Source organism: Camelus dromedarius, chromosome X, assembly GCF_036321535.1.
Source record: "Camelus dromedarius isolate mCamDro1 chromosome X, mCamDro1.pat, whole genome shotgun sequence".
Taxonomy (NCBI): Eukaryota; Metazoa; Chordata; class Mammalia; order Artiodactyla; family Camelidae; genus Camelus; species Camelus dromedarius.
The window spans coordinates 74,227,936-74,253,974 of NC_087472.1; the positions used below are offsets into that span (position 1 = coordinate 74,227,936).

At 43.9% G+C, this 26,039-nt stretch overlaps 2 protein-coding genes across 3 annotated transcripts in view; one reads left to right on the plus strand and one right to left on the minus strand.

Annotated features, from left to right (window-relative positions):
• The window catches only part of FGD1 (FYVE, RhoGEF and PH domain containing 1), a 39,367-nt gene extending 38,016 nt beyond the window's left edge, over window positions 1–1,351 (plus strand). For both annotated transcript variants that reach the window (XM_064483117.1, XM_031445118.2), the window contains one exon: window positions 426–1,351. In XM_064483117.1, coding sequence (XP_064339187.1) covers window positions 426–731 — 306 coding nt within the window. In that variant the 3' untranslated portion in view covers window positions 732–1,351. The remainder of the gene's footprint in view (window positions 1–425) is intronic.
• TSR2 (TSR2 ribosome maturation factor) lies at window positions 1,312–6,297 on the minus strand. The gene is made up of 5 exons (XM_031445120.2): window positions 6,196–6,297; window positions 5,938–6,028; window positions 3,314–3,405; window positions 2,574–2,750; window positions 1,312–2,354 (listed from the first exon to the last, which is right to left on the minus strand). Exons 1-5 carry the CDS (start codon window positions 6,277–6,279, stop codon window positions 2,220–2,222), a joined length of 579 nt encoding a protein of 192 aa, XP_031300980.1. The 5' UTR covers window positions 6,280–6,297; the 3' UTR covers window positions 1,312–2,219.
• Between the last annotated feature and the right edge of the window lie 19,742 nt (window positions 6,298–26,039).

Sequence of the window (26,039 nt, forward strand, 5' to 3'; positions counted from 1 at the left end):
TGAACCTAAGGGGAAATCAGAACCCCTACCCTTGGGAGACAAAGACCAGCTAGAGACAAGGAATGATTGCAGGTCAACATTTGTAGAGAAAAGTGGGGTGAGTTGGGGGGGTGGCTAGCTTCCTAGAGGAAGCTGTAATGGAGACAGGGCACTGCTTGGTCCAATTTGGTGTGGGGAAGAATATGCAGATGGGGGCAACAGCCCAAAGGCCTGAAAGCATTATATGCTAGAGACTAGCCCAGCTGGTTTTGGGTGTGGAAGGCAACAGGTATTTGAACCAGCCTGCATTCTAGTGCAGCTTCCTGTAGCTCAGTGAAGCCACGGAAGGTTCTCAAGCAGGGGAAGGAAAAGAGGGGTTTAGCAGATGCAAAACCAGTGAGAAGCCCAGCCCCAAGGTGACCCCTGGCTCTGTACCTGTTCCCCAGGATGTGAAAGCCCAGCGCAGCCTGCCCCTCATTGGCTTTGAGGTGGGGCCTCCTGAGGCTGGAGAGCGGCCTGACAGACGGCATGTCTTCAAGATCACCCAGAGTCACCTGAGCTGGTACTTCAGTCCTGAGACAGAGGAGCTGCAGCGGCGCTGGATGGCTGTGCTTGGCCGGGCAGGCCGTGGGGACACGTTCTGCCCAGGGCCCACACTGTCTGAGGACAGGGAGATGGAGGAGGCACCGGTGGCAACTTCAGGAGCCACTGCTGAACCCTCTGAAGCCCCCCAGACCCGAGATAAGACCTAGAGGGTTTGTGGGGAACTGGGGCCCCCTGCCCCACACTCTAGCTGCCCATGTCCAGTTGGGGGCCCCAGCCCCCTCCCTCCCAGCTCAGTCAATACTTGAACTCCCATCATGGGCACTTTCAATCCTGAATGCTGGGTCTTGGGTTTTTTAATTCATCTTTTCACAAAACCTGGGCTTTTAAAAAAATATTCCTACAGTGATGTTAATTTTTTTTAAATCCTTTCCCTAGGGAGGGTGGGAGCTGTTGCTAGACCTGCCTGAATTAGGCCGTTTTTCCCCATCCCCTCAATACCCTACAGATCCTGCCTCCACCCAATTCCCCCCAAAGCACCGGAGGCAGCATATCTGGATTCAAGTGCCAGCTCTGCCACTGACCCCATGGCCCTGGCCCACCCCTGCACCCTCAACCAGTGTTTTCACACGTATGATGCTATGTGGGGTGGTGACCAGACCCCTCCTGCCTCTCCCACGGCTTACAGCTTCTACCTGGCCCCAAGGCTACCCAGTATTTTATCGTCCAGACCCATGGCAGGGCCACCGGGCAGGACAGGGGAACGGGGGGAGGACAATGAATACTCTGTTTTGTTTTTTAAAGAAAAATACAGTTTATTTCAGGCTTATGGAAACTTTCAGAGCGCTGCTGTGCTCCGTTCGTCCTTCTGTTTGTCCAAAGTACCAGGCTGCTGGGGTGGGCCCAGAAGCCATACCCTTGCTGAGCTCTGAAGCTCAGCTCCCAGAAGGCTGACTCCAAGGCTATTCACAGGTCAAGCCACAAATTGAACAATAAGGTATTATTTATTGAGGTCTTAAACTGCATCCCAGAACTTGGATGGGATGAGAAGTTTGGAAGGAGGTTAGAAGAGACAGAAAACAAAGCCCAGGTCCCCCAAGCTCACCACCTAGCCAAGGTCTTAGACTTCAAGAAGGAACCCAGGGCTGGAGGCTAGACTGCAGGAAGAGAGCATTCCTGGGGGGTTCCAATTTCTGGGCAAGGGTACAGAGCTGCTCTGGGAGGGGGGGACAGGGGGTAGGGAAAAGAGGGAGAGGAACCACAACTACCTTCATTCACATCTTCATCTGATCTCTCCATTTGCATGTTCATCTCACCATTCCTGACCCAGCAGGAATATTGTTTCTCCTGCTGGTCCTCTCCCTTCACAAATCCACCTGCCTACTATCAATCAGCATTTAGCTTCTCCTTCAGTCACTCCCACACCCACTCATCCCTCCCTCTTCACAATGACTGCACCCAAGAGGCACTTTACTGGGAAACCCAGCCTTATCACTCGGATAGTAACTTCAGGCCCTGGTGAACCAGGTTCCACCACCCCAAGACCAAGGACCCCAGGGCTCTTCTTCCCCTGGAGGGAACTACACAGGGGAACAGGGAGAGGGTAGAGATGGGGCAACCAGTCCAGAGGTCCACGACCCTCCAAAAAAGTCCCCAGTCAACTAGCAAGCAAGGGCCCAAACCGTTTCCAGCCCCACTCATTTCTTTCTCCGGACAATGGTCCAGCCATCCTCCACTATATCCTCTTCCTTAATAGTCTGGGAGCCTGGTCCAGAGGGTTCAGGCTGGGGGCAGATACCATCTGTAGCTGCCCCATCATTCGTAGCTGTGACCTGGAGAAGAAATAAAGCAAAATACAACACCTCCCAGCTGTGGCCAGTGGAGACCCAGGCTCTCCTCCCAGCTTTCCCAGGATTGGCTATGTGACCTTAACAAAAGTTTCTTGCCCTCTGTGGATAATATAACCCCCCATCACTTCCCTGTGAAATTAGCTGATCTCCCAGGAAACTGAAAACATCTACATCTCCCCACCCAAGAGGCACCTCCTTTACCTCCATCTCCTCCACGCTGTTTGCATCATCCTCACCCTCATCAGTCTCTTTGGCTGCTGCAAGTGCAGTGGCTCTGACTCTGCACTTTCTTTGGGTGATGAGAGAGGCCATCTCCTTCAGAGCATCCTTATCACCCCTCTGGAAGTGGTGGAACATGGTCTGCAGCTGCTGGCTCACCTATCAAGAAAACAGTCAACCAGCCTGGATTTTCTAGACAACCTACAATACAACCAGCCCATGTTTGCAGGAAGAGTGGGGGAGGAGTCTGGAATTTTCCAGAAGAGAATGGGGCTCTTTCCTTCCCAAGGAGTTCACTAATAAAGCAACCACATATGAAGGATTCAGTAAGGGCCTGAAGCATTGAAGGAGGGCCTCCTAGCAGGGAAGACATTAGACTAGGTTTAAAAGACAGAAGATGTAAAAAGGGAAGGCAATCCCAGCAGAGGAATTGATGTTAACCAGAGCAGGGTGGAAATGTACCTGGCTTGACATGCCCTTGAGATGGGGGTTAGGAACAGACCTAGCTGAGAAAGATGTATGGAGAGAAAAGAGAAGAGGTGGTGTTTGGAAAGGTCAGGGAGACTAGACTTTTTCCTTTAGGCAACAAGAAGTCATAGAAGTTCTTGCACAGGACTCAAGGAAAGAGTGGTTATAGCCAAGAGTGTTGGTCTAAAACAGATAGTTGGGGAGAAGAAAGACTGCAGGCAGGGAGATGGCAGCTGTATCCGCGATATGCTCACCTGGGGCAGACTCCCATCCTCCACAACCGTATCAAACTCGTTTGTCATGAGCTCCCCGAGGAAGTCCTCCACCTCATCTAGCTCCAAGTCAGCTGAGTAGGAAAGGAAGGGGCCCTCTGGTCAAAGACCAGCCAACTTCATCACTTCTGACTGTTATTCTTCCATACCTACTTGGTAGAGCCACATCTGGTTGGTGGGTAAAGGTTCACACGGTGAGCCTTTTATTTGCTGAAATGCTCTACACTCCAGGTTTTAACATGATTTAAAAAAAAAACACTAAATAAAATTCCTAATTTCCAATACTTGCATCCTACCAAGCCCTCTATTCCTGCAGCATCCCATCCACACTTGCCATCTATCATCTGGCCGATTTTTAACCAGCCTCCTCTCTATGTGACCTTGAGCACATTACTTATTCATTGCCAAGCCTCAGTTTTCTTATCTGCTAAGTGAGGCTAATAGTAACTTCCTTGAAGGTCTACTACAATGAGTCATCCAAACAATGCCTAGCACAGGGAAGACCCATAATCATGTTAATTTCCAACAATCAAAGGCTGAAGTTTTGTGAATGTAAAGACTCTTCACAACCATGGCTCCAACAATACAGAAGGCCATAGACCAATGGGATAGGTTAGAAGAAATGGATGTAAGCATCTGCAACAATGAAATCATCACAGCCTTGACATCAACATCCCATGGTATGACTTTGGTGGAGCCCTCCTCTGTAGGCTTCAGTTACCTTATGGGCCCATGCTCTATTTTTTTCTGAATTAGGAAGTCTTCCACAAAGCTCCTTGCTCTCTCTTGCCTGTGGCAGAGCTCATTCACCCCCTTGGCTCTCCCTACCACTCTAATATCTCCCAGATCTGTCTCCAACCCAGGCTACTCTCCACCTGTGCCACAGGTACCTCAGACCCTCTATATCCAAAGTCAGACCCACTACTTTACCCTTCAAACTTACTTCTCCTTCTCCAATGTTCTATTCCATGAAAGGTACCTAATCCACCCAGAAACCTGCCTCCTTTTCCTTCCCCCTCTGCAGCCAAACAATTTCCAAGGCCCTAATCCACCCATTCTTTTCCATGACTATTGCCATTGCCCTAGTTCTGGCCTCATCATTTTCTAGACAGAAACAGTCTTCCCCTCTCCAGTCTATGCTCCATAACGACTACTTCCTGAACTTTCTAGCCAGCAAACCTCATACTATCAGAACCTGCTCATGAATTTTTTATCACCTACTGCAGTATTTCATATTTTGCTTTTGAAAAATGACTGTCCTGCTGGGTTTTAAGGGAAGCTACTCAGAAAAAAACCAATGAAACAAAGGTAAACAGGTTTCTTTCCGGTGACTCTTATCCTTGTCCAAGGCTTTATTATGTTAATGGTTACTGTGACTTATGTAGGAGCTGAAGAAAAGAGCTTTTCTTATATAATTTGAAGAAGCTTTTTCTTCACTGAACAGCTAACAAAACTAGTCTTCTATAGCATGCACTGTGGCAAACGCTGGCCTAGAGGACAAAATCAAAGGCACATAAGGCCTTCTATGTCTCACCCTTTTCCAGGGGCCTCCCCCAACCCCCAGCTTCATTCTCCACCACTCCTCCCTCCCACACACACACAAGCACACACACCCTTACTCCAACACTGAGCTCCCTCCCACTTTCCAAATATAACATCTAATCTCCTCATAGCACAGAACTTATTTCTGAGTGTTGCTCTCTCTGCCTCCCCCACCCAGTTAACCCCTTTTCATCCCTTAAGACTCAGCCCAATCACCACCTCCCCCTAACAATCTCCAAAAGAAGCCTCCTCCCCAGTCTCATATTAACCAAGAACCCTGAGCTCCTCTTTATTAGAACACCTCTCACCCTGTGTATAAACGCCAATTTACTAATCTGGATCCCTCACTAGATGGTAAACTTCCTTGAGAGGAAGGACTCTCTACCTTATGTCATCTCCAAGGCTAAAAAACTAATTAAAGAATTCTGTAAAATTCATACCCAGCTGAAGACCCCTGCAGGGCCCGTATTTTTATACGACCCTCAAGGCACATCAAAGGCATAGATCTCTGCTGTCCAAATAGTCAAATGTGGTTACTGAGCACTTAAAGTGTGGTTACGCCAAATTGAAATGTACTAAAACTGCAAAATACCCACTTTTGAACACAATACCAAAAAAAAGGATGTAAAACATCTCACTAATAATGTTTTATACTGATTACATGCTGAAATATTTTGAATATACTGAGTTGAATAACATTAACTTCATTTGCTTTATCAAAGTGCCTGCTGAAAAATTTTAATTTACTTGATATGACTGGCATTATATTTCTATTGGACAGCTCTGGAGGGGGAGATACTTTTACATCCATTTTACAAATGAGGACACCGAGTCTCAGGGGGTAAAATGACTTGTCCAACGTGATACCATGAGTCAACGGCATTCGAACTCAGGATTCTGATTTCAAAGTCTGTGTTCATTCCACCTCGCCCTCAGGTACCAACCGACAATTGCTCAAAAGTAAGTGAGGACTCGCCAGGACCGGCTTCCTCCCCCCGCCCACCCCCTAAACCTCCCCCGCCCCACAACACACAGACAAGTTCTAGCGCCTCACATTCACTCACCATTGCGGAAGAAGTACTCCTCCACTGCACCCCCCAGCCACTCAGCTTTCTCCTGGCTGTGCACACCCCCGAAGCCGTTCTCCACAGCGATCTGCGAACACAGGCCCAAGCCCACCACGTCAGCCCGGGAGCCGACCTGTGGTGGCGCAGGAATCCCCTGCTTACGCCGGCCAACTAACTAAGCCTCAGGTGGCTCGCCCGGCCAACTTCTGTTCTATCTCAGTCCCTAACCTCTCTTTCAGCCCTGGCCCCACTCACCTGCAAGGCGGGCCAAGCCTCCAAGGCCGCGCGGACTCCAGCTCCGAAAAGCGCTCGGGAATCTTCAGCAGCACCCGCCATCATCCGGCCGCCCACCACGTGATGCCCAGGCAGACCAATCCCTGCACAGCACCGCCCAGGCAGAAAGAGCCGGCAGCCGAGCCTGAGAACGCAGATTCGCCTTTCCGCTGATCTGGCAGCAAGACTAAAGCAATAGAAAAGTCTGTAGAGCAATCGATGACACCATCGCTGTTACTCACAAGTAATAATCAAATCTAAGGAAGCCAGAAGTGGAGGACATGTGGGACCATGAGTTCCGGACCCGTGAGTACTGCACAGAAAAGATGTGGCGAACTTATTAAAGATACAGATTCCAGGCCCTGGGACAGAATAAGCAACCTCAGGGAGCGTAGTCTATAAATCTGCCTTTAAAAATGCATCTTAAAATCTACAGAACATTCCACCCAGCAACAGTACAATACACATTTTTCTAACGTGCACAAGGAACATTCTCCAGGACAAACCATATATTAAATCATAAAGCAGACCTCGGTAGATTTAAAAGGGTTGAAATCATACAAAGTATGTTCTCTGACCACAATGGAGTGAAATTAGAAATCAGTAACAAAGAAATTTGTGAAATTCACAAGTATGTGGAAATTAACACACTTATAAATAACAAATGGGTCAAAGAAAAAAATCACAAGGGAAATCAGAAAACATCTTGAAATGACTTGAAAACTGAATCACAGCATACAAAAAGTATGAGATGTGGTGGAGGGTATAGCTCAATTGATAGAGTGCCTGGTTAGCATGCACAAGGTCCTGGGTTCAATCCCCAGTACCTCCAGCAATAAGTAAATAAACCTAATCAACCCCCCAAACAACAAACAACAAACAAAGATAAAATTATGAGGTGCAGCTAAAGCAATGCTGAAAGGAAATTTTATAGCTGTAAATGTTCATATTAAAAAAAGAAGAAAGATTTCAGATGAATAACCTGAGCTTCCACCTTAGGAAATGAGAAAGAAGAACAAACTAATCCTAAAGCAAACAGGAGGAAGGAAATAATAGGGAGAAAAGAAATGTAACAGAAAATAGAAAAATAATAGAGAATATCGGTGAAACCAAAAGTCAGGTTTTTTTTAAAAGATCAACAAAATTGAGAAACGTTTAGTAGATTGACTAAAAAAGAGAGAAGACGCAAATTACTGAAATCAGGAATGAAAGCGGTGACATTGCTACCAACTAGTCAAAAAAGCCCATGTATTGTATGATATCATTTATATGAAATGTACAGAGTAGGCAACTCTGTGGAGATAGAAAACAGATTAATGGTTGCCCAGGGCTAGGGGAGGGTGAAAATAGGGCATGACTCCTAATGAATATGGGCTTTCTTTTAGGGGTGATGAAAATGTTCTAAAATTAGATGTGGTGATGGTTGCTGTTAGGGGCTGAGTTGTGTCTCCGCCCCCAAATTCATATGTTGAAATGCTAACTCCCAATACCTCAGAATGTGACTGTATTTTGAGGCAGAGGCTTTAAAGAGGTAATTAAGGTAAAATGAGGCCATATTGGTGCACCTTAATCCAATGTGATTGCTGTCCTTATAAGAGGAGTTTAGGGCACAGACACATAAAATGTATGCATACACAGAGAGATGGCCATAACACAGAGAGAAGATGGACGTCTGCAAGCCAAAGAGAAAGGCCTCAGAAGAAACCAAACTTGCTGACACCTTGGTCTCAAACTTCTAGAATTTTGAGAAAATAAATTTTTGTTGATAAAGCCAGCAGTCTGTGGTATTTTGTTATGGCAGCCCCAGCAAACTAACATAGTTGCATAACTCTGTAAATATACTAAAAACTATTTAGTTGTACACTTTAAATGGGTGAAGTTTATAGATATAAATAATATCTCAATAAAACTGTTTTTAGAAAAGTATGGTAGGTGCTTCCCTCTTACAGCAAAGGTTGCAAATTTTGGACTAGACCATGTTAACAAACAGTACTGATACACTTGCCCTGTGCCTGGCCCTTTGCTGAGTGTTGCTGGGTCATGGGGTTTGGTCAGATGCTCAAGGAGCTTACCGTCTGGCCTGCAAGATTGTCCAAGGACCATAGGATATGATCAGTGCTCAGAGTAAATCCAGATTTTGAAGGGTCTGAAGCAGGTAGAATTTTGCAATCCCTCTTTAAGCAAAATAGTACAAATTCAGATGTAAAAGTGAGTATTGCTTTAGATTTATAAAAGAAATTTTAAAATTTACAAATTCCAATTTTTAAAAAAGCTTACAGATGCCACAAACATCCTTAAAACTAGAAAAATAAAATATTTTTATATAGTCTGACTCATTTCTCTAACTTTTCCTTTTTTTTTTTTTTTGGCTGCAAACTCTTTAAAATGCTCTTGTAAATAAATATAACAATTATTTTATAATAACATTTTCCAGAGAGAATAAAAAGAACTCAGTTGAATTTAATTCCATTCAGCTGATCAATTTTTTTTATTATTGGTAGTGTAGAAAAGTTTCAACTTCACAGCTTATTATTAGTAAATATAAATTTTAAGATTGTTGTCAAATTTTGGAAAAATTCTACTAGTTTCTTTTACATGTGAGCTATAAAATTTCATGTATTTTAACTGTTCTTGTGCAGTGACAAATCTTAAATACTTCTCAAATTGACAAGGCTCAATAACCAGGCACTTTGGAAGTGGCTTGTTTAAGTGTGAGGTGCAGAGGCTTAAGCTTTATTAGTTCTATGACAAATCCAAATCCATCTCTGTGCAATGCTAGAGAAAGGAGCACAGGGGCCCATGGGAGTCCAGCAGAGGGGATGCCTAATCCCAGCCTTGGGATTATGACCAGTATCTCAGAGATGATGCCTCAGACAAAGTTTGAGTGGAATATTGTCAGGTGATGGGGAGTTTGTGTACATGAAGGGTAGGGGTGTGTTTCTAAAAGAAAGAAAGGGCTTTTCATGCTGAGGAAACAATGTATACAAAGACACAGAAGCAGGAAACCACATGGTGTGTGGTGATGATCAAGAGTATTCCCAGACTGATAATCTCAGGAGACATAAACTCCTACAGAGCTCCCGAGACTCTTTCCTGCAGACTCAGATTTAAATTGAGTTCAAAGAAGCCCAAGGCAAGAAACCGAGATTAAGCACTTCTGCGTGAATTCCCAGGGCCTGAGGCCTCAAACGTACATGAAAGAGCAGGTTAGCTTCTGGTCATGGGTAGCAATGTGTGTGTGTTGGGATTTCCTGCATCACCAACATCAGTTGGCTGTCCTACAATTCAATTCAGTTCTGGTAGGATCTGCGTGGAGATTGTGCCAGATCCCACAGGTTAAGGGCTCAGTCACACAAGACTGCCCTCCTCAGCAAGAAATGACAATCACCAAGTCCAGGTTGTCACCTGTGCTTCTGACCCATGGGCCCACATATCAGAGGTTCCAATGACCCTCATCGCCTCAAATTTGATTAATTTGCTAGAGCGGCTCACAGAACTCAAAGGAACATTTTACTTACTAGGTTATTGGTTTATTGTAAAAGGACACAACTCAGGAACAGCCAGATGGAAGAGATTTATAGGGCAAGATATGTAGGAAGGGGCAAGGAGCTTCCATGCTTTCTGAGCATGCTACTCTCCCTGCGTCTCCACGAGTTCATCAGTCCAAATACTCTCAGAACCTGTTCTTCTGGGGTTTTATGGAGGTGTTGTTACATAGGCACAATTGCTAAAATTACTGGCCACTGGTAATTGAACTCAGTTGAACTCAACCAGCCCCCATCCTTAAGTTACCTAGAGGCTTTCCAAAGGCCACTTCATTAACGTGACAAAAGACACCTTTTGTCACTCCCCATCTCATGGGAAATTCCAACGGAGCTCTGTGCCAGGAAAGAGTGAGAGACCAAATATATATTTATTAAAAATCACAGTATCACAGTAGGGCTGCTAAATGTCCCACACGTGGAGCCTCACCAAGGCTTCTGAATGAACCCTGAGAGTTAGGCTTGAAACTGAAGCCCGAGGCTGGTTATACTAAATGACAGACTTTGCTTTTTCTGTGCCTTGAACCCATCTGGCAATCTGGTGAAGCCAGTATATCTCTTCCCAGAATAATGTTTTTAAAGTCATAAAATAAAAGATAGAATTACAAAGAAACCAATTATATGAAAATACAGTTAACAAAATTAAACTATTTTAAGAGACCTGCTATGAAAAATATCTGTGTATTGGTGATAAAGTTATATGTACATTACTACTACTGTTGGTTGCCCACTTCATTATTGAAAGAAATGCCAAGTTTCATTGGAGGTTAGTGAAAATAAGACGTTATTTTTTTAGCATCCAAATACACAGACACTCCAAATTCTATGTACGATACTTTATAAATCGATGAATCCCAGGTTAAGTACTCTTATTCTAGACCCTATTGTAGAGGAAACATTTCAGGTTAGGTTAAGACTTCAGGTGAAGATGACCAGATTGAGCTGTTGAAGACTGAACTCCCCAACCTCACTCCCCACGATGAGACCTCAGACTGAGCTGCAAGATTGAAATGCAAATTGAAACGCCAAACTGAACTGCTAGGGTTTAAATGCAGAGGGTGCTTCCAGATGAAAATTTTCGGACTAGGACCCAGCTTGGGATTCCAAGACAGAGCCCACCAGATAGAGATCCCCAGGTAAGGTCATCACATCAAGATACCCTAAGGCATGACTACCCCAGATTGAGCTCCCAATATCTGAGCCTCCCAAAGCCAGCCTGACCCAGCCACGCAGACTGAGCCCTGAGCCTGGCGTTCATTTGGTGAGAGGTTCAGTCCTATCTTAAACCAAAAATCAGGCTCCCATATTGAATCCTCAGGTGTCTCAAGAGTGAACTGTTAACATCTAAACTCTCAAAGTCATGTCCCCATCATGAGCCTCTAAGCACAGCCATAGGACTGAGATCGCAAACTTAGCTCCTTGAAGCAGAATGGGGATGATATCTTGGGCTTGGGCTGAGTTCCCACTGAAGCTACAGCTACAATCCCCCACTGAAGAAAGTACCACCTGAGCCCATGTTCTGAAACAGGTTCCCTCAGACTGAAAACTTAATGTCTGAGCCCCCAAATAACATGCCCAGAATGAGCCCTAGAGGGAATCCCCAGAGAGAGCCACCAGTATGCACTCCATGGTAGCCGTGAGAATGCATCTCATAGGCTTTAAGTTTCATGGAGCATAATTGATCAAGAGCTCCAGTTGCTGTGTTACAAAATCCATCCCTTCTTCCCACAACCTACTCCCAGCCAATGACTATGTGTTGCAGGGATACTTTGATGACTTTGGTTCAAGGAATCCCCAACAGCCTTGCCAAACCTTCCTTGCACTGCACAGCAGTAGCACTTTCGCTCAACCTTCCCTCCTTCTCTCCTGAGTTTGGGACGGACTGCATTATTTTCTGATAGTTCTCCCAGCCTTCTATGGCACCCACCCCATTTTCTCATATGGGCACTTCCCCTGATAAAATCATTACTCACTTGATCTCATCTTGGTGTCTGCTTCTCAGAACTAACAGAAGCTCCCAGGCATGAGACTGTGAGGTTAATTGCTCCAGACTGAGCTGCCAATGTCTGAGACCCAAAACTCCCATTTTCAGAATAAGCCTAGAGATTGTGATCAGGAGCCAGAGTGTTCCCAGATGAGCTTTCAAGGTCTCAGCCTCAAACTAATACCTCAGTCTGAGTCCTCAGGCTTGTATGGAAGAGGGAGCAACCCAGGTAATCTCCAGAGGCTGCCAGATGGAACTCCCACTCTGAAAACCTTAGGCTTCTGTTCCCAGAATTAGCTGCCAAGACTGAGCCTCCAGTATAAGTGCCCCCAGAATGAGGTCCTCTTAACTGATACCCCTGAGGAAGCTCCCACACTGAGCCTCTAGACTGAGCTACCAGTGTCTGAGCTCCCAAGACATATGCTAGAAATGAATCCCCAGACAAGCATCCAGAGAGAGGGGGTTCCCTGACAATCCAGACTGAGGACTCCACACTGAATCACAAAAGTGATGACTGAAGTATAATCCACAAAATTGAGCTGGTTTTCTCCGATTGAGCCTCCAAAATCTGGGTTCACAAACTCAAAGCCCAGAATGAGGCACCAGACTGGCAATACAGAGGCTCAGACAGGCCCTGGACTGAAACCCCAGGTCAAAACCCAAGAATCAGGCTCCCAGGTTGAATTCTCACATTAAAATACTAGAATGATTTTATAGTCTGAGCACCCCCAGAATTCCAAGAATGGGAATCTGTAGACTGAATCTACCAGATGGTCCACAGACTCAGAAATTGAACTGAATCCTTCAAAGTAAGTTTTGAGACCAAGGTCCCCAACCTGTGATCATGAAACCGATTCCCCAGAATGAACTTCCAATCTGTATGATCCTAAATTCATACTCCCAGAATCAGTACCCAAAATTGTATCCACAGAATCAGAGGCTCAGACTGAGAGTCTCAGGCTGAGACACCTGTGTAGCAAGGCTGTTAGCTTCACACTCCAACTTACATTCTTCATTTCCTCCTTTGGAACAGAACCCATATTTTTAGCTGGGTGGGCATAAGTCCAGAACCCATATTTTTAGCTGGGTGGGCATATGTCTAGCTAAAAGACTACATTTCCCGGTCTTCCTTGCACCTGGGTACAGCCATGAGTTAGATGCTTTGGCCAATGAGATTTAAATGGAAGAAAGGGGCAGTTCCTTGGGACTGCTTTTATATATGAGAAATCAAGGCTTCTGTCTTGTTTAAACCATCCTTATATGGTGGCTTTCTGTTACATGCAATTGCATCTCTGATGAGATGCTGAGCCCTCTTGAGTGGGCTGATGTTTGAGCCACAGTGACTCAGCACTCTAAACCCAAATCCTGATGCTGAGCACCCAACAATGAGTGATGTAGGTAGAGCTCTTGCTGACCAATACAGTGAGATTGATCCCTGGTGCTAAGCTAGCAGTGCCTCAGACCCTAGACAGTCAAACTTCAGATAGGTAGCCAAGACAGTTTCTAGACCAAACCCCTAGAATGATGTCCCCAGAACAAATATCCTGCATAAGCCCCCCAGAAAAGTTCGCCAGGGTGTGTACAAGAGATTCCGTTTGCAGAATGAAGTTTCAGATCCCCCTCCTGAGGCCACACTGAGCACCCTCTCCCCAAAATTAAACTCATAGTACCAACATTAGAATGAATCACTGGATGGAATACCAGTCTGTTGCGTCCAGAGTGAGCCCTTTGACTGTGCCTGGTAGACAGAGTACTCCAGTTGGTGCCTCCAAACTGAGTTCTCCAGAGTAGAATTCCCAAATAGAGCTCTCTGAAACTGATCTGCCAAACTGAGGTTCCAGGATTGAGTCCCTTAGGCTAAGACTCCAGAGTGACTTATCTGCAGTGATTTATAGTGCTAGGTGGTCCACTCAGGGGATTCAGATGGGACCCAAATATAGGCCCCCAGAGTGAATGCCTGGACTAGGCCCCTGAACTGATTTTTCAGACTGAAATTTTCAGACTAAGCCCCTATACTGAAACTGAGATCACCAATGACAAGATTGAAGCTTATATGAGTCCTGTGTTCCTAGAAAGTCCAAAAATTCTCCAACCCTTTTGTGCTCTGAGAAAGGGCTGACTGCAAAGGACTTCCCTGCTCCCACATATTCCAAGACAGCTCTACCTTTCTTCAGTGACTCTTCAATGACAGCTAAGACCTGTCTCTGTCCTTCTTCATCACTCCAAGTTTCCCAGATTGTCTACCCTTGACTACTTGCCTCCCTAGAATCCCAGTCTCCGTTTCTTTTCTTTGAGACATTTCTCTTTAGTGTAGAGACTATTGTAAGATCCTGAATAAAAGCAGTCCCTTAATTGTGCATTTTGTCTTTCACACCAATCTCAGCCCCTTCATTGAGTACTCAGATCCTCAGAGAAATTGCCTCTCTCATTCCTTCATTCACTCATTAACCAAATATTTATTGAGTGCAGAATACGTGCCTGGCAATGCACTAAGCACTGGGGAGCCAACAAGACAAAGGTTGTGCTTTCACAGGGTTTGCAATGTGAGTGAGGATAACAGGGGAGGGAAGAACAGTTTTTAATAGGGTGGAAAGGGAAAACACTACCAGGGATGTAACATTTAAGCTGTGCTCATAAGGAGGTGATGGAGGACAAGGAAGATGGTTCCAAGAAACGGGAACAAGCACAAAGGTCAGGGTAATGTTGGGCCCACTGACATCCTTCAGAGTCCAATGACCCCCATTTCTGGACTCTCAGATAAAGTACATTCTTTACTGGGCGTGTTTCTCCTAACAAACTAATAGCCCCAGGTAATGCCTACCTTATCAGAGTCAAATGCCACCACCCTTCGTGGACCCTAAACCTCTTACAATCTTACCTACAACCAATCAGAGACTTGTGCACAAGCCAATCAGGCACCTTGTGATCTGACCTTATAAAAGACCCCAACAACCGGCCCTCAGCGCTCACACAGGCACCCCTTGCCTATGTGGCCCACTGTTGTCTATAGCAGCGTAACTATTGAAACTTTCCCTGTTCTTCACCCCAGTGCTCATGCAGGCACCCCTCACCTGTGTGGCCCGCTGTTGCTTATGACAGTGTACCCTAATAGACTCCTGTCTATTCTTGTACTTAACCGCTGGTAAATTCTTTTACCAACCCGCGTTACCAGCCCATCCCATTGTGCACACAACAAGTAACAGAATTTAATATGATAGGAAAAGAGCTATAGGACATCAGATGTGTGACACCAGCAAGGACCTTGTGAGTCATGGCAAGACATTTCAAGGTTATAGGAAATGCAATGGAAAGTAATCTATGCAGGGGAATCAAATGATGTAATATACTTTTTTGAAAGACTTCTTGTGTGAAGAAGGAATTATAAAGGGCCAAAAGTGGAAGCAGAGACACCCTTGAGAAGCTATTATGATAATTCAAGCAAGACACAATGGTGGTTTGGTGTGGGTTCATGGTAGTGGAGACAGAGAGATGTGGACAAATTCAAGATAAATTTTAGGGATAAAACCAATAGTACTCCATAATAAGTACTATTGAGTGTGGAGGAGGTGAAGGAAAGGGACAATTCTCAGCTTTCTAGTTCAGTAACTGGTAGTTGTGATACAGGAAAAAGTGGTGCATGGGGCGTGAAAGGATGGCTGTGATGGCTGTGTCCCAGGTCTCACTTGAGTCCCTGGGACACACCTCACAAAGTAAGGATCCTTGGCTTTGCACAGGAAAGAATTCAAGAGTGAGCCATAGTTGAGTAAAAGTAGATTTATTTAGAGAGATGTACAGGGTGGGAGGGTGGTTAAGTAAAGAAGTAAAGGTAAATACACACTCCATACATAGATTGCTGGCCATCTTGGAAGGCAAGAGAGAAAGAGAACATCTGTGAGGTGCAGTGTTGCTATTTTTTATATGCTAACAAGTGACAGGATTATTCCAACTACTTTGGGGAAGGGGCGGGGATTCCCAGGAATTGGGCCACTGCTTTCTCCTTGACCTTCCATGGTTAGCTTTGGAACTGTCATGGTGCTAGTGGGTGTGTCATTCACCATGCTAGTACATTACAATGTGTATAATGAAGCTCAAGGTCCACTGGAGGTCAAATGTCCCATCATCTTGGGCCTCCAGGTCTATTGGGAGTTGACTTTTCTGCCATCTTGGTGCTAATTGCTGTGTCATTCCTTCAATGGCTGTGTCCCGCCTCCTTTCCTCCTGTCTCAGTTGTACTAGGATAGGAAAGGTGGCAGGAAGAACAGACTTGGGGAATATCAAGATTTCTGTTTGGACACATTCAATTTCAGGTGCCCATGATATATTCAAGTGGAGATGATAAGGGGGCAATTGGGTCTACAAGTTCATGGAAAGCTAACAGTTACAAGTCTGCAAAGAAGAATGAGAATAGACGTGTTTCAAGAAGGAGAGACTGGTTGACTGTGTCAAATGCCACTGAGAGACAAGTAGGTTGAGAAAAGTCCTGTCCGTTGGATTTGACAACATGAAGTTTTGGTGACTTTGACAAGAGTAGGTTGCATGGAGTGGTATGAAACTAGACTGGAATTGAAGAGTGACTGGGAGGTAAAGTGGAGAAAGCAATACGTAACCAGTATCTTGAGAAGTTTGGCTGCAAAAGAAGCAGAGAACCATGCATAGCAGGAAGAGCTCGTGGAATTCAAGGAGGACTATTAAAGGTGGTAGATGATAGAACACATGCATGCACTGATAGGAATAGCCCCAAAGAGGAGAAACTGGTGATTCAGGAGAGATGGGAATAACTAAAGTCCTGAAATAAGTGGGAGGAATCTAACACAGAGGTGGAGGGACTGGTCTTTGGTATGAGGAGGGACAGAAGTAGAGGAAGCTGGGTACTGAGAGGATTGTAGATCTGGTGGTGAGGTAAGGAAATTCCCATCTGAATACATCTATCTTCTTAATGAAGGGTGATGTGAGGTGATCAGCTGAAGGTGAGGACAGAGGCTGGGATGTTGGAGGTTTGGGAGGCATGGAGAAAGTATGAAATAGTTATCTCTGAGAGTGGGGAAGTAAGCATAGTAGGATTACTATGCTTTAATGCCCAGTTGAGGTCTGAAATCAGTAATATAGAGTGAAATTAATGGACTTGTGAGTTTTTTGGTTTTCTCTAATAACATTCAGCTGCTCTGATACAGCTGTAGAGTAGGAGGGGCATTGTGATTAATCTGGGTTATGCTTGGCCAAGTCAGTATAAAAATAGGAGAGGGGGTGGCTATGTTAGTTTTCTACACTGCATAACAAATTGCCACAAACTTGGAGGCTTCAAAAAACATGCATTTATTATCTTACAGTTTCTCCATGTCTGGAGTCTGGGAACAAATGAGGTGAGTCATCTCCTTCAGTGTCTTATCAGGATGCAATACAGATGTCAGCTGGGGCTGCGCTCTCATCAGAGGCTTGACTAGGTTAAATATCCAATTCCAAGCTCCCTGAGGTTGTTGGAAGAATTCATCTTGAAGCTCTAGGACTGAGGTCCTCATTTTCTTGCTAGCATTCAGGCAGGGATGGCTCTCAGCTGCTAGAAGCCAAGTTCCTCGCCATGTGGTCCTTTCTATCAGCCCTCTCCCAACATGGGAGCTTACTCCTGCAAAGCTAGCAAGAGAGAGTCTAACTCCAGTCTGCTAAGATGGAGTCTTAGGAGAGTGACATCCTATCACTTTTGTCATATTCTATTGGCTAGAAACAAGTCACAGGTTCTGCTAATACTCAAGGGGAAGGGATTGCACAGGGCATGAACGCTAGGTGGTAGGGATTACTGGGGGTCACTTTAGGGTCTGTCAGCCACAAGGGCTAGAATAGTAAAGATGTGTGTAAGGGAGTGATTATAATGATGGATAATGAAGTCAGAGCTGGGTGTATTAGCTTTCTATTGCTACAGAACAAACTTACCAAATTAAAACAACACATGTTTTTTTTTTTAATTGAAGTATAGTCAGTTACAATGTGTCCATTTCTGGTGTACAACATAATGTCCCAGTCATGCATATATATACATATATTCATTTTCATATTATTTTCATTAAAGGTTATTACAAGATATTGAATATAGTTCCCTGTGCTATACTGAAGAAATTTGTTTTTTTAATCTGTTTTTATATACAGTGGTTAACATTTGCAAATCTCAAACTCCCAAATTTATCCCTTCCCACCCCCTTTCCCCAGTAACCATAAGATTGTTTACTATGTCTGCGAGTCTGTTTCTGTTTTGTAGATGAGTTCATTAGAGCCCTCTTTTTTCTTTTCTTTTTTTTTAGATTCCACATATGAGTGATATTGTATGTATTTTTCTTTCTCTTTCTGGCTTGCTTCACTTAAAATGACAGTCTCCAGGTCCATCCATATTGCTGCAAATGTCATTATTTTATTCTTTTTTTAAAGGCTGAGTAGTATTCCATTACATAAATATACCACAACTTCTTTATCCAGTCATCTATCAATGGGCAAAAACAACACATGTTTATTATCTCACAGTTTCCATGTGTTAGAAGTACAGACACAGCTTAGCTGGGTTCTTTGTTGAGGGTCTCACAAGCTGCAATCAAGATATTAGCCAGGGCTGTGGTCTCATATGAGGCTGCATATTATTTCATATTCTCTTCCAAGCTCACATGGTTGTTGGCAGAATTTAGTTCTTTGTCATTGTAGAACTGAAGATCTGCCCCAAGTTCCCTGCCATGTGGCCCTCTCAGTAAGCAATTCACAGCATAGCAGCTTATCTCTTCAAGGCCAGCTGCTGAGTTCCTTGCATGCCAGCAAGATGGAGCCATGATTCATAGATAGATGATAGATAGATAGATAGATAGATAGATAGATAGATAGATAGATAGATAGATAAACTCCTACCACATTTGCTTATTTTATTGGTTAGACACATGTCACAGGTCTTGCTCATATTCTAGGGAAGGGGATCATATCGGGCATAATACCAGTGGGTAGAGAACATGGGGACCATCCTAGAATTCTGCCTATCACACTAGGTAAGGAAGGGAGTGAGGGCATGAGAAGAGTGAGGGGCAGTGAAAAGTTGATGAAGTGAAAGAATCAGAGGTTGAGATGTGGTTGAGGAATTCTTATGCAGGACAGGTATGAGAGTAAATGGGCTAGAGGACCAGAAAATGATGATTAGGGTGATATGTTTGAAATTGAGATTTGGGGAGGAATGTCCTTTCTTGCTGAGGACAAGGGCTAGGTGGGGACTATGGAAGTAGGAGGCTGAGCTGGCTGAAGTACAAGGTTGGAGATGAGGATGTCGGAAACCTGAGAGGTCAAGATGGTAGATGAGTCATCTACATTCAAGACCTAGCCATCCATGAGACCCTCATGATCACAAATGGAGCCTTCAAACTGAGATCCGAAGGAAGAGTCCCACAGATTCCCTACCCCTCAAATCGAGCCCCCAGATTGTTCTGAGAAGATCACATAGGCCTGAGTAAATTCCCAGAGAGAGGCTATGCCCCTAGTTTGTCCTTTTCTCTGCATGTAAGCTCCTGCTCTGAGCACACACCTGGGTCTCATGCAGTTTTTCCTTTGTTCTCTCCACCTCTGTCAAGTTAGCAGCCTCTCACGCTATGCTGTCTCAAACTTACCCAGTCACCCTTACCCACTCGCTCCACACATCTGCTCCAGGGAGATGCAGCAGGTAAGGCTGCTACTAGCCTATACAGTGCTGTTCTCTGAATGTGGTGAAGAAGACACTCCCTTGGGTGAACAAATGAGAAAAATGTACCCCTTCTTCCAGATAGGCACAGGTTTGTGAAGGGGCAGTCAGCTGGTTGAATGGATCACAGGCTAGATTTCAGTTCAGCACCCACTCGTCCTCTGGACTGGGCACTCTTATACAATGCATAAACTGCACAGCCATAGACAGGAGCATGTGGAGGGAAATGAGCAGCATGAGGTCAGCCTCAGCTCTGCCACCTCTTAGCTAGACAACTGGGGGCCAGCCATCTCCACTGTCTGAGCTTGTTTCCTTGTTAAATGGGGCACAATCCTACCTATCTTACAGGGTTGTTGTGAGGATTAAAGGAACTAATTTTATGCAAAGCATGTGATAGGGAGCCCTGGAGAGGGTTGTGGGACGCATGCCCTGTCCTAGGGAGCATTCAGCCTGATAGTGTATGTGACCCCTTGGAGGCAGGGACCACTTCTGTTCATATAGTGTTTCTCATAGTCTATTCTTTTTTTTTTTAACTGAAGTACAGTCAGTTATAATGTGTCCATTTCTGGTGTACAACATAATGTCCCAGTCATGCATAAATATACATATATTTGTTTTCATACTCTTTCATTAAAGGTTATTACAAAGTATTGAATATAGTTCCCTGTGCTATATAGAAGAAATTTGTTTTTTTAATCTGTTTTTATATCTAGTGACCAACATTTGCAAATCTCAAACTCCCAAATTTATCCCTTCCCCTTCTTTCCCTCGTAACCATAAGACTGTTTACTATGTTTGCGAGTCTGTTTGTTTGGTAGATGAGTTCATTAGTGTCCTTCTCACAGTCTATGTTAACACTCATTCCTCCACTGTACTTCCTTTTCTGTGAATGGTCTGTTCATATCCCTTGCTTACATTTCTATTGAGATGTCAGAGTTTTGAATCTAGTGATGCAAAGATAGATAGAAAAAATGATGAGTATTCATTCATTCGTTCCAGGAGTGGTATCTGGTGGAACCTGTCAATAATATTTTGCTATTATCACATTCCCTTGGTATCTGAAGGGCTTCTGTCTATCCAGCCTTCCTTTCAGTCCTGTGAGTTCTCCCCAAACCTTGAAATAACTCCCTTCTTGCTTAAGGGAGCCAGGGCCACTTTCTGTTACTTGAGAGCAAAGAATCCTTATAAACTCCACAGTTATAAGTGAGGAGATGAGGTTGGGCTGGCCTTCTGCCAACCTTACAAGAATGATTTTGAGAGGAGACTCAAATATAGTATTCTGAATACTAATAAGTGAGATCTTACAGATTCAAGTTTTGCTCCCTTTGGGTGAACTCTAATAAATCACTATGTGATATGTAATAATAAGCCGGTTATAAACCAAAGTTTGGGTAGACGTAAATCCTCATATTATTTGCTGTCAGAAAATTTCTGGAGCCTTAGAGACAGAGTTATTTGGGCAAAATTTTGGGCAGGCAGGAACAATTGATTGTGAGAACAGTGTGGACGAGCAAAACTCATCCAGATTTTTGCTTCCTCCACTATGGAATCCGCACCATACCAAATATGGCCCTAGATGGAAATCTCATAAGAGATTACTTGCCTGGGAGAAACCAGAGCTGAACAGTTCCTGGAATTCCCAGCTGCTGGGCCTCATCCACAATAATGCCTATGTCCTCAGGCATTCATTCCATCTCTGGGAACCAGGGCTTCATATGAGGGCTTTATTCAAAGATTAACCCTCACAGAGATATGAAATTTGTTTTTTATTTTTATTTAATTTTTAAGGAGGAACTTTCTGAATTTTCCTTATCATCTGGTGATAATGTCTCGGGTACACACTGAGAAACTCGTACTTTGTCTTGTAGCTTTGTCCCTAAATTGTGAGAACAGTGAGTCTGGAACATCAAGCTCAGATCACCCCTTAACTATATCTCCTTCCTGACACACAGCCTTTAATAAGCTACTGCACTTGTAATGCCAACTCTTTCGAACATGGCCTTCCAGCAACTTGATGAACCAGAACAATTATTAATGGACACTTTGACATCAAAGAACGAATTGCAAATGCAAAGAATCACAGTGATGTGCAGACCTTCTTTCTTTACCGAAGCAGCAAAACTAGATGAACAGGCGAGCATCTATGCACTTCATTCCCCATAGTTGTCTTCCAGTTGTTGCTGGACAAAGAAACTTTCTACTGCTTTGACGATACCCAAGAGCCTTAATAAGTCTCCCAAAGGGGTTCACAAAATAGAATGTCTTTGATGACATCAGCAGCACAGAAAGCCTGAAAACTAGGTGCTGGCTGTACAGAGAGGCAATGGTACTATGACCCAGTTACATGTCGAAGGGAAATTGCCCTCTCTCTCTCTCTCTCCCCCTCCCTCCTTCTCCTCCTTCCTTCCTTGGGTGGCAAGCATCAGAAATAAATTCTGTCACCCTGAATATGAAAATAATTTATTGGAAGGATATAAAGAGCTTGCAGAAATGGACAGAAAGGCTGAAGATTCAGGTCAGAGAGAACAGAATTCAGAGCAACTCTGGACTGATGATGACTTTTTAAGGTTGTTCTATCTGGATGAACATACTGTTTGCTCCCTCTCCTTCCCTTCTACTCAAAAGGTGACCTTTGGACCAGCAGTACTGGCATCATCTGGGAGTTTTTTAAAGAAATACAGAATTTCAGACCCCACTGACTCAGAATCTGCATTGGAACCAGATTCACAGGTGATTCACATGCACATTAGAGTTCAGAGAAGTGCTGACCTATTCAAGATCAAGCTGGTCTAGTTTGGGTCAAGTGCCCATCCCTTGACTAGAAGAGGGCACGATACCATAGTTGACAGTCCTGCCAGACTATCTCCAATAGGGGGAGTGATCATTCACATCTCCCAAATCATGGTCCTTTTATTTAGCAAAATAATGAGGAATGAATGCTGGGTGGCTAAGCACTAACTAAATATCCATTTCACTCCTGTGTTTCTTTGGGAGGGTGAGGTTTGGAAGATATTTTCCCCCAAGAAGGTTAACAAAACTTTGTGTGTTCTTTAGATCTGGGCGCTCCTTAGAGGCAATGAAGTTATTTTGCCCAAGAAAGGGAATTTCAGGGGCTTGAAAAGGAAAGCCTCTCAACCCCTGGGATAAATCCCTAAAGAATGGAAAGAAAGAGGGTCTGTAATGGGCAAATACCTAGTTCAATCAGAACTCAGTGCCTCTGAGGCAGTGAGGTCTCTGAGAAGAGCTGAGTGTATGCCCTGAATGAGTGCATGGTCACTTAGAGCTGCAACTTGGGGACCCTTTGAAGGACCACAATGACCTGTGCTGGAAGATGGGGTCAGCAAAGTTTTGCTTCCAGTGCCAGATGGAAGCAGACCTGTGTTCACTAGTGACAGATACATTGTGGCAATGAGGCACACTGGCAGGCGTGACAGTGGAGGCTTTTCTCCACTGAGGCATGAACATCAGGCCAACCTCCTCTGTGGACTTTGTAAGTTCCTGAATAAGCTGGAGGAAGAGAAGAGCCAAAGAGGGTGGTATTGAACTTCTTGCTATTCTGGCCCATGAAGGCTCAAGTCAATTTTCATTTAATTTGGAGAAACATAATAGATGTGACTCTTCTTGCACCTCGAGAGTTGTAAAGTTATTCATAACAGTCTACATAGGATTTTTTTTCAAATATCTTTTTCTTTTATTTATTTGTTTATTATTTTTTAAAATAGAGGCACTGGGGATTGATCCCAGCACTTTGTGCATGCTAAGCATGCTCTACCACTGAGCTATACCACCCCTCTCCATGTGTTTTTATGTAATTATTAGTTCAACATCTCTCTTCCCAACCAGAAAACACCAAGAAGGACAAGGTCATTGCCTGTCTTACTTATCCCTGCATCTCCAGAACCTAGCTCGTAGTAGGTACTCATCAAATGTTTGTTGAATGAATGACTGTGATAGGGGTATCAATGCTGTAGGGCCCTCAAGACAAGGCATTGATGCTGGACAAATCCAGAAGTCATCCAAATGCCTTCTGCCTAAATGTACCCTCAAAGTACAGCCTAATGGGGTCTCCTACTTCTTGAACATTATCATAAAACAGCTCAAATCTTAGCAACTTGAAAATCCAGTATCTCACTTAAAATATCTGAAGATTCTTGGCAGAATCTCATCTATACTGGCCAGATTTCCTATTTATCTTGGGCCCTTCTGCTGCTTCACATGGCTCTGCTAGGTGACATGGCCGCTCTTGTTGCTCTGGGCACCAGGAGCAGTCCTTTTCATTGGGGGCTTCCCTGAGCTGCCACCAACAGTGCTTGGCACTGTTTTCATCCTGTTTCTGCTCTTCTTCAGGGTCCCTCCCATCATTCCTTCTTCTTAGGCCCCTTGACCTCCTCTAAGGTCACTGTCACTACTTCCTCCCCTTTTCCACATCAAGTGACTCTCAGGTAGCATCTGCCAGGGGGAGAGCCTCACAAGGTGATCTCTATGTTCCTGTCCTCTCTCTTTCTAATCTTTATTATACTATATTCTGTTCCAATCAAGGATCTCTCTTTTGCATACAATGCATTAATTTTTTACAAAGGTCTAAGTTAGGAGCAAAAAAACTGAACACTATTCCTTCTCTTTATGTTCCTTCTCTAACAATCCTAATTCTGAATTCCCTTAGAGGCAAAAGTGTACTGCATTGAATAATGTCCTCCCTGCCCCCAATTTATGTCCACCCAGAACCTACGAATTCGACCTTACTTGGAATTATGGCCTTTGCAGATGTTGTCAAGTTAAGATGAGGTCATACTGGATTGGGTGGGCTTTAAATCTAATGACTGGTATCCTTATAAGAAGAGGGAATTTTGGATACAGAGACACAGAAGACAGACACACAGAGAGAAAACCGTGTGAAGGAGGCAAAGATTGGAGTGATGGCTCTATAAGCCAATGAACACCAAAGATTGCCAGCAAACTAGGAGAGAGGCTTGGATAAGACTCTCCCTCAGAGCCTCCTGAAGGAACTAACCTTGCTGACACTTTGATTTTGTACTTCTGGCCTCCAGAACTGTGAGATATAGCAATTCCATTCCTGGGTATATATGTGAATAAAGCAAAAACACTAATCCAAAAAGCTATATGCACCCCAATGTTCATAAGATCATTATTTACAATAGCCAAGATATGGAAGCAACCCAAGTGTCCGTCAACAGATGAATGAATAAAGAAGATAGGACGTGTGTGTGTGTGTGTGTGTGTATACATCATATATATATATATGTGTGTGTATATATATCATATATATATCATATCATATATATATATATATATATATATGATGGAATACTATTCAGGCTTTATTGCACCCACTTCACAGACAGAAATGTGAGGCTCAATGTCAATAGCCCTAGGAACTCTCTCAGAAGCAGCGAGGTAGAGGCATGGATCCAGACCAAGTCTCTGCTGTTTTAAGCCATCCAGTTTGTGGTATTCTGTTAGGAATGGTAAGGCAAAAAAACCCACAAAGATTAAGATTTCCAGATCTTATCCTGAGATTTTTAGCATGGCCTACAACCTTGCTAATCAAAGTGGGTCCAAGGAGCAGCAGAATTATGATTTAAGAAGGGTTGGCCCAAGGGAAATCCTGTCACATGCCCCAACATGGATGAACCTTAAGGAAATTAGGCTAAGTGAAACAAGCCAGTCCCCAAAAGACAAATATCACATGATTCCACTTACATGAGGTACATAAACTAGGCAAATCCATAGAAACAGAAAGGATATTGGTGGTTTCCCAGGACTGGAGACAGCTGGGAATAAGAAGTTATTATTTAATGAGTACAAAGTTTCAGTTTTGCAAGAGGAAAAGAATTTTGGAAGTGGATGGTGGTGATGGTTGCACAGCAATGTGAAAGTACTTAAAAGTGGTTAAGGTGGGAGGATATAGCTCAGTGGTAGAGCTTAGCATGCACGAGGTCCTGGGTTCAATCCTCAGTATCTCCATTAAATAAATAAATAAACCTAATTACCCACCCTGAAAAAAACCCCAAAATAAATAAAATAATTTTTAAATGGTTAAGATGATACATTTTATGTTATGTGTATTTTACCACATTAAAAATAGGAAAAAAAGAAGGGCTGACTTACAAAGTCACTTCTGTCCCCTGCCTCCTCCCTTGCCTCATTTGGCCCCATTCTCTCCCTCACTTTGTACCACAACAACCACAACAGAAAGAAAAGTGTTTCTTTCTGTTCCCCTAGTATCCACCTGTGGACCTTGACAAGATGCTGTTGTCTCTGCCTGGAAGTTTTCCCCCACCCTTTTGTCTAATGTTAAATGTTCCTTTCTCAGAGTAAACCTTCCCTGACACTACAGACCAGCTTGGGACCCAACTGCACATTCTCAAGGCACCCTTTTTAAACTTTTTAAAACTTTTTTTTTACTTTTCCTTCCTAGTGTTGATTGCAGTTAAATACTTTACAATCAATTGTTGAATGTCTGTATCTCCAACTAGAATATTATCTCCACAAGGACAGGGACTGTGTCTATTTTGTTTATTGCTGTGTTCCTATCTTAGATATTCAGAAAACATCTGTTGATTATCTGAATGAATGACCTGCTCAT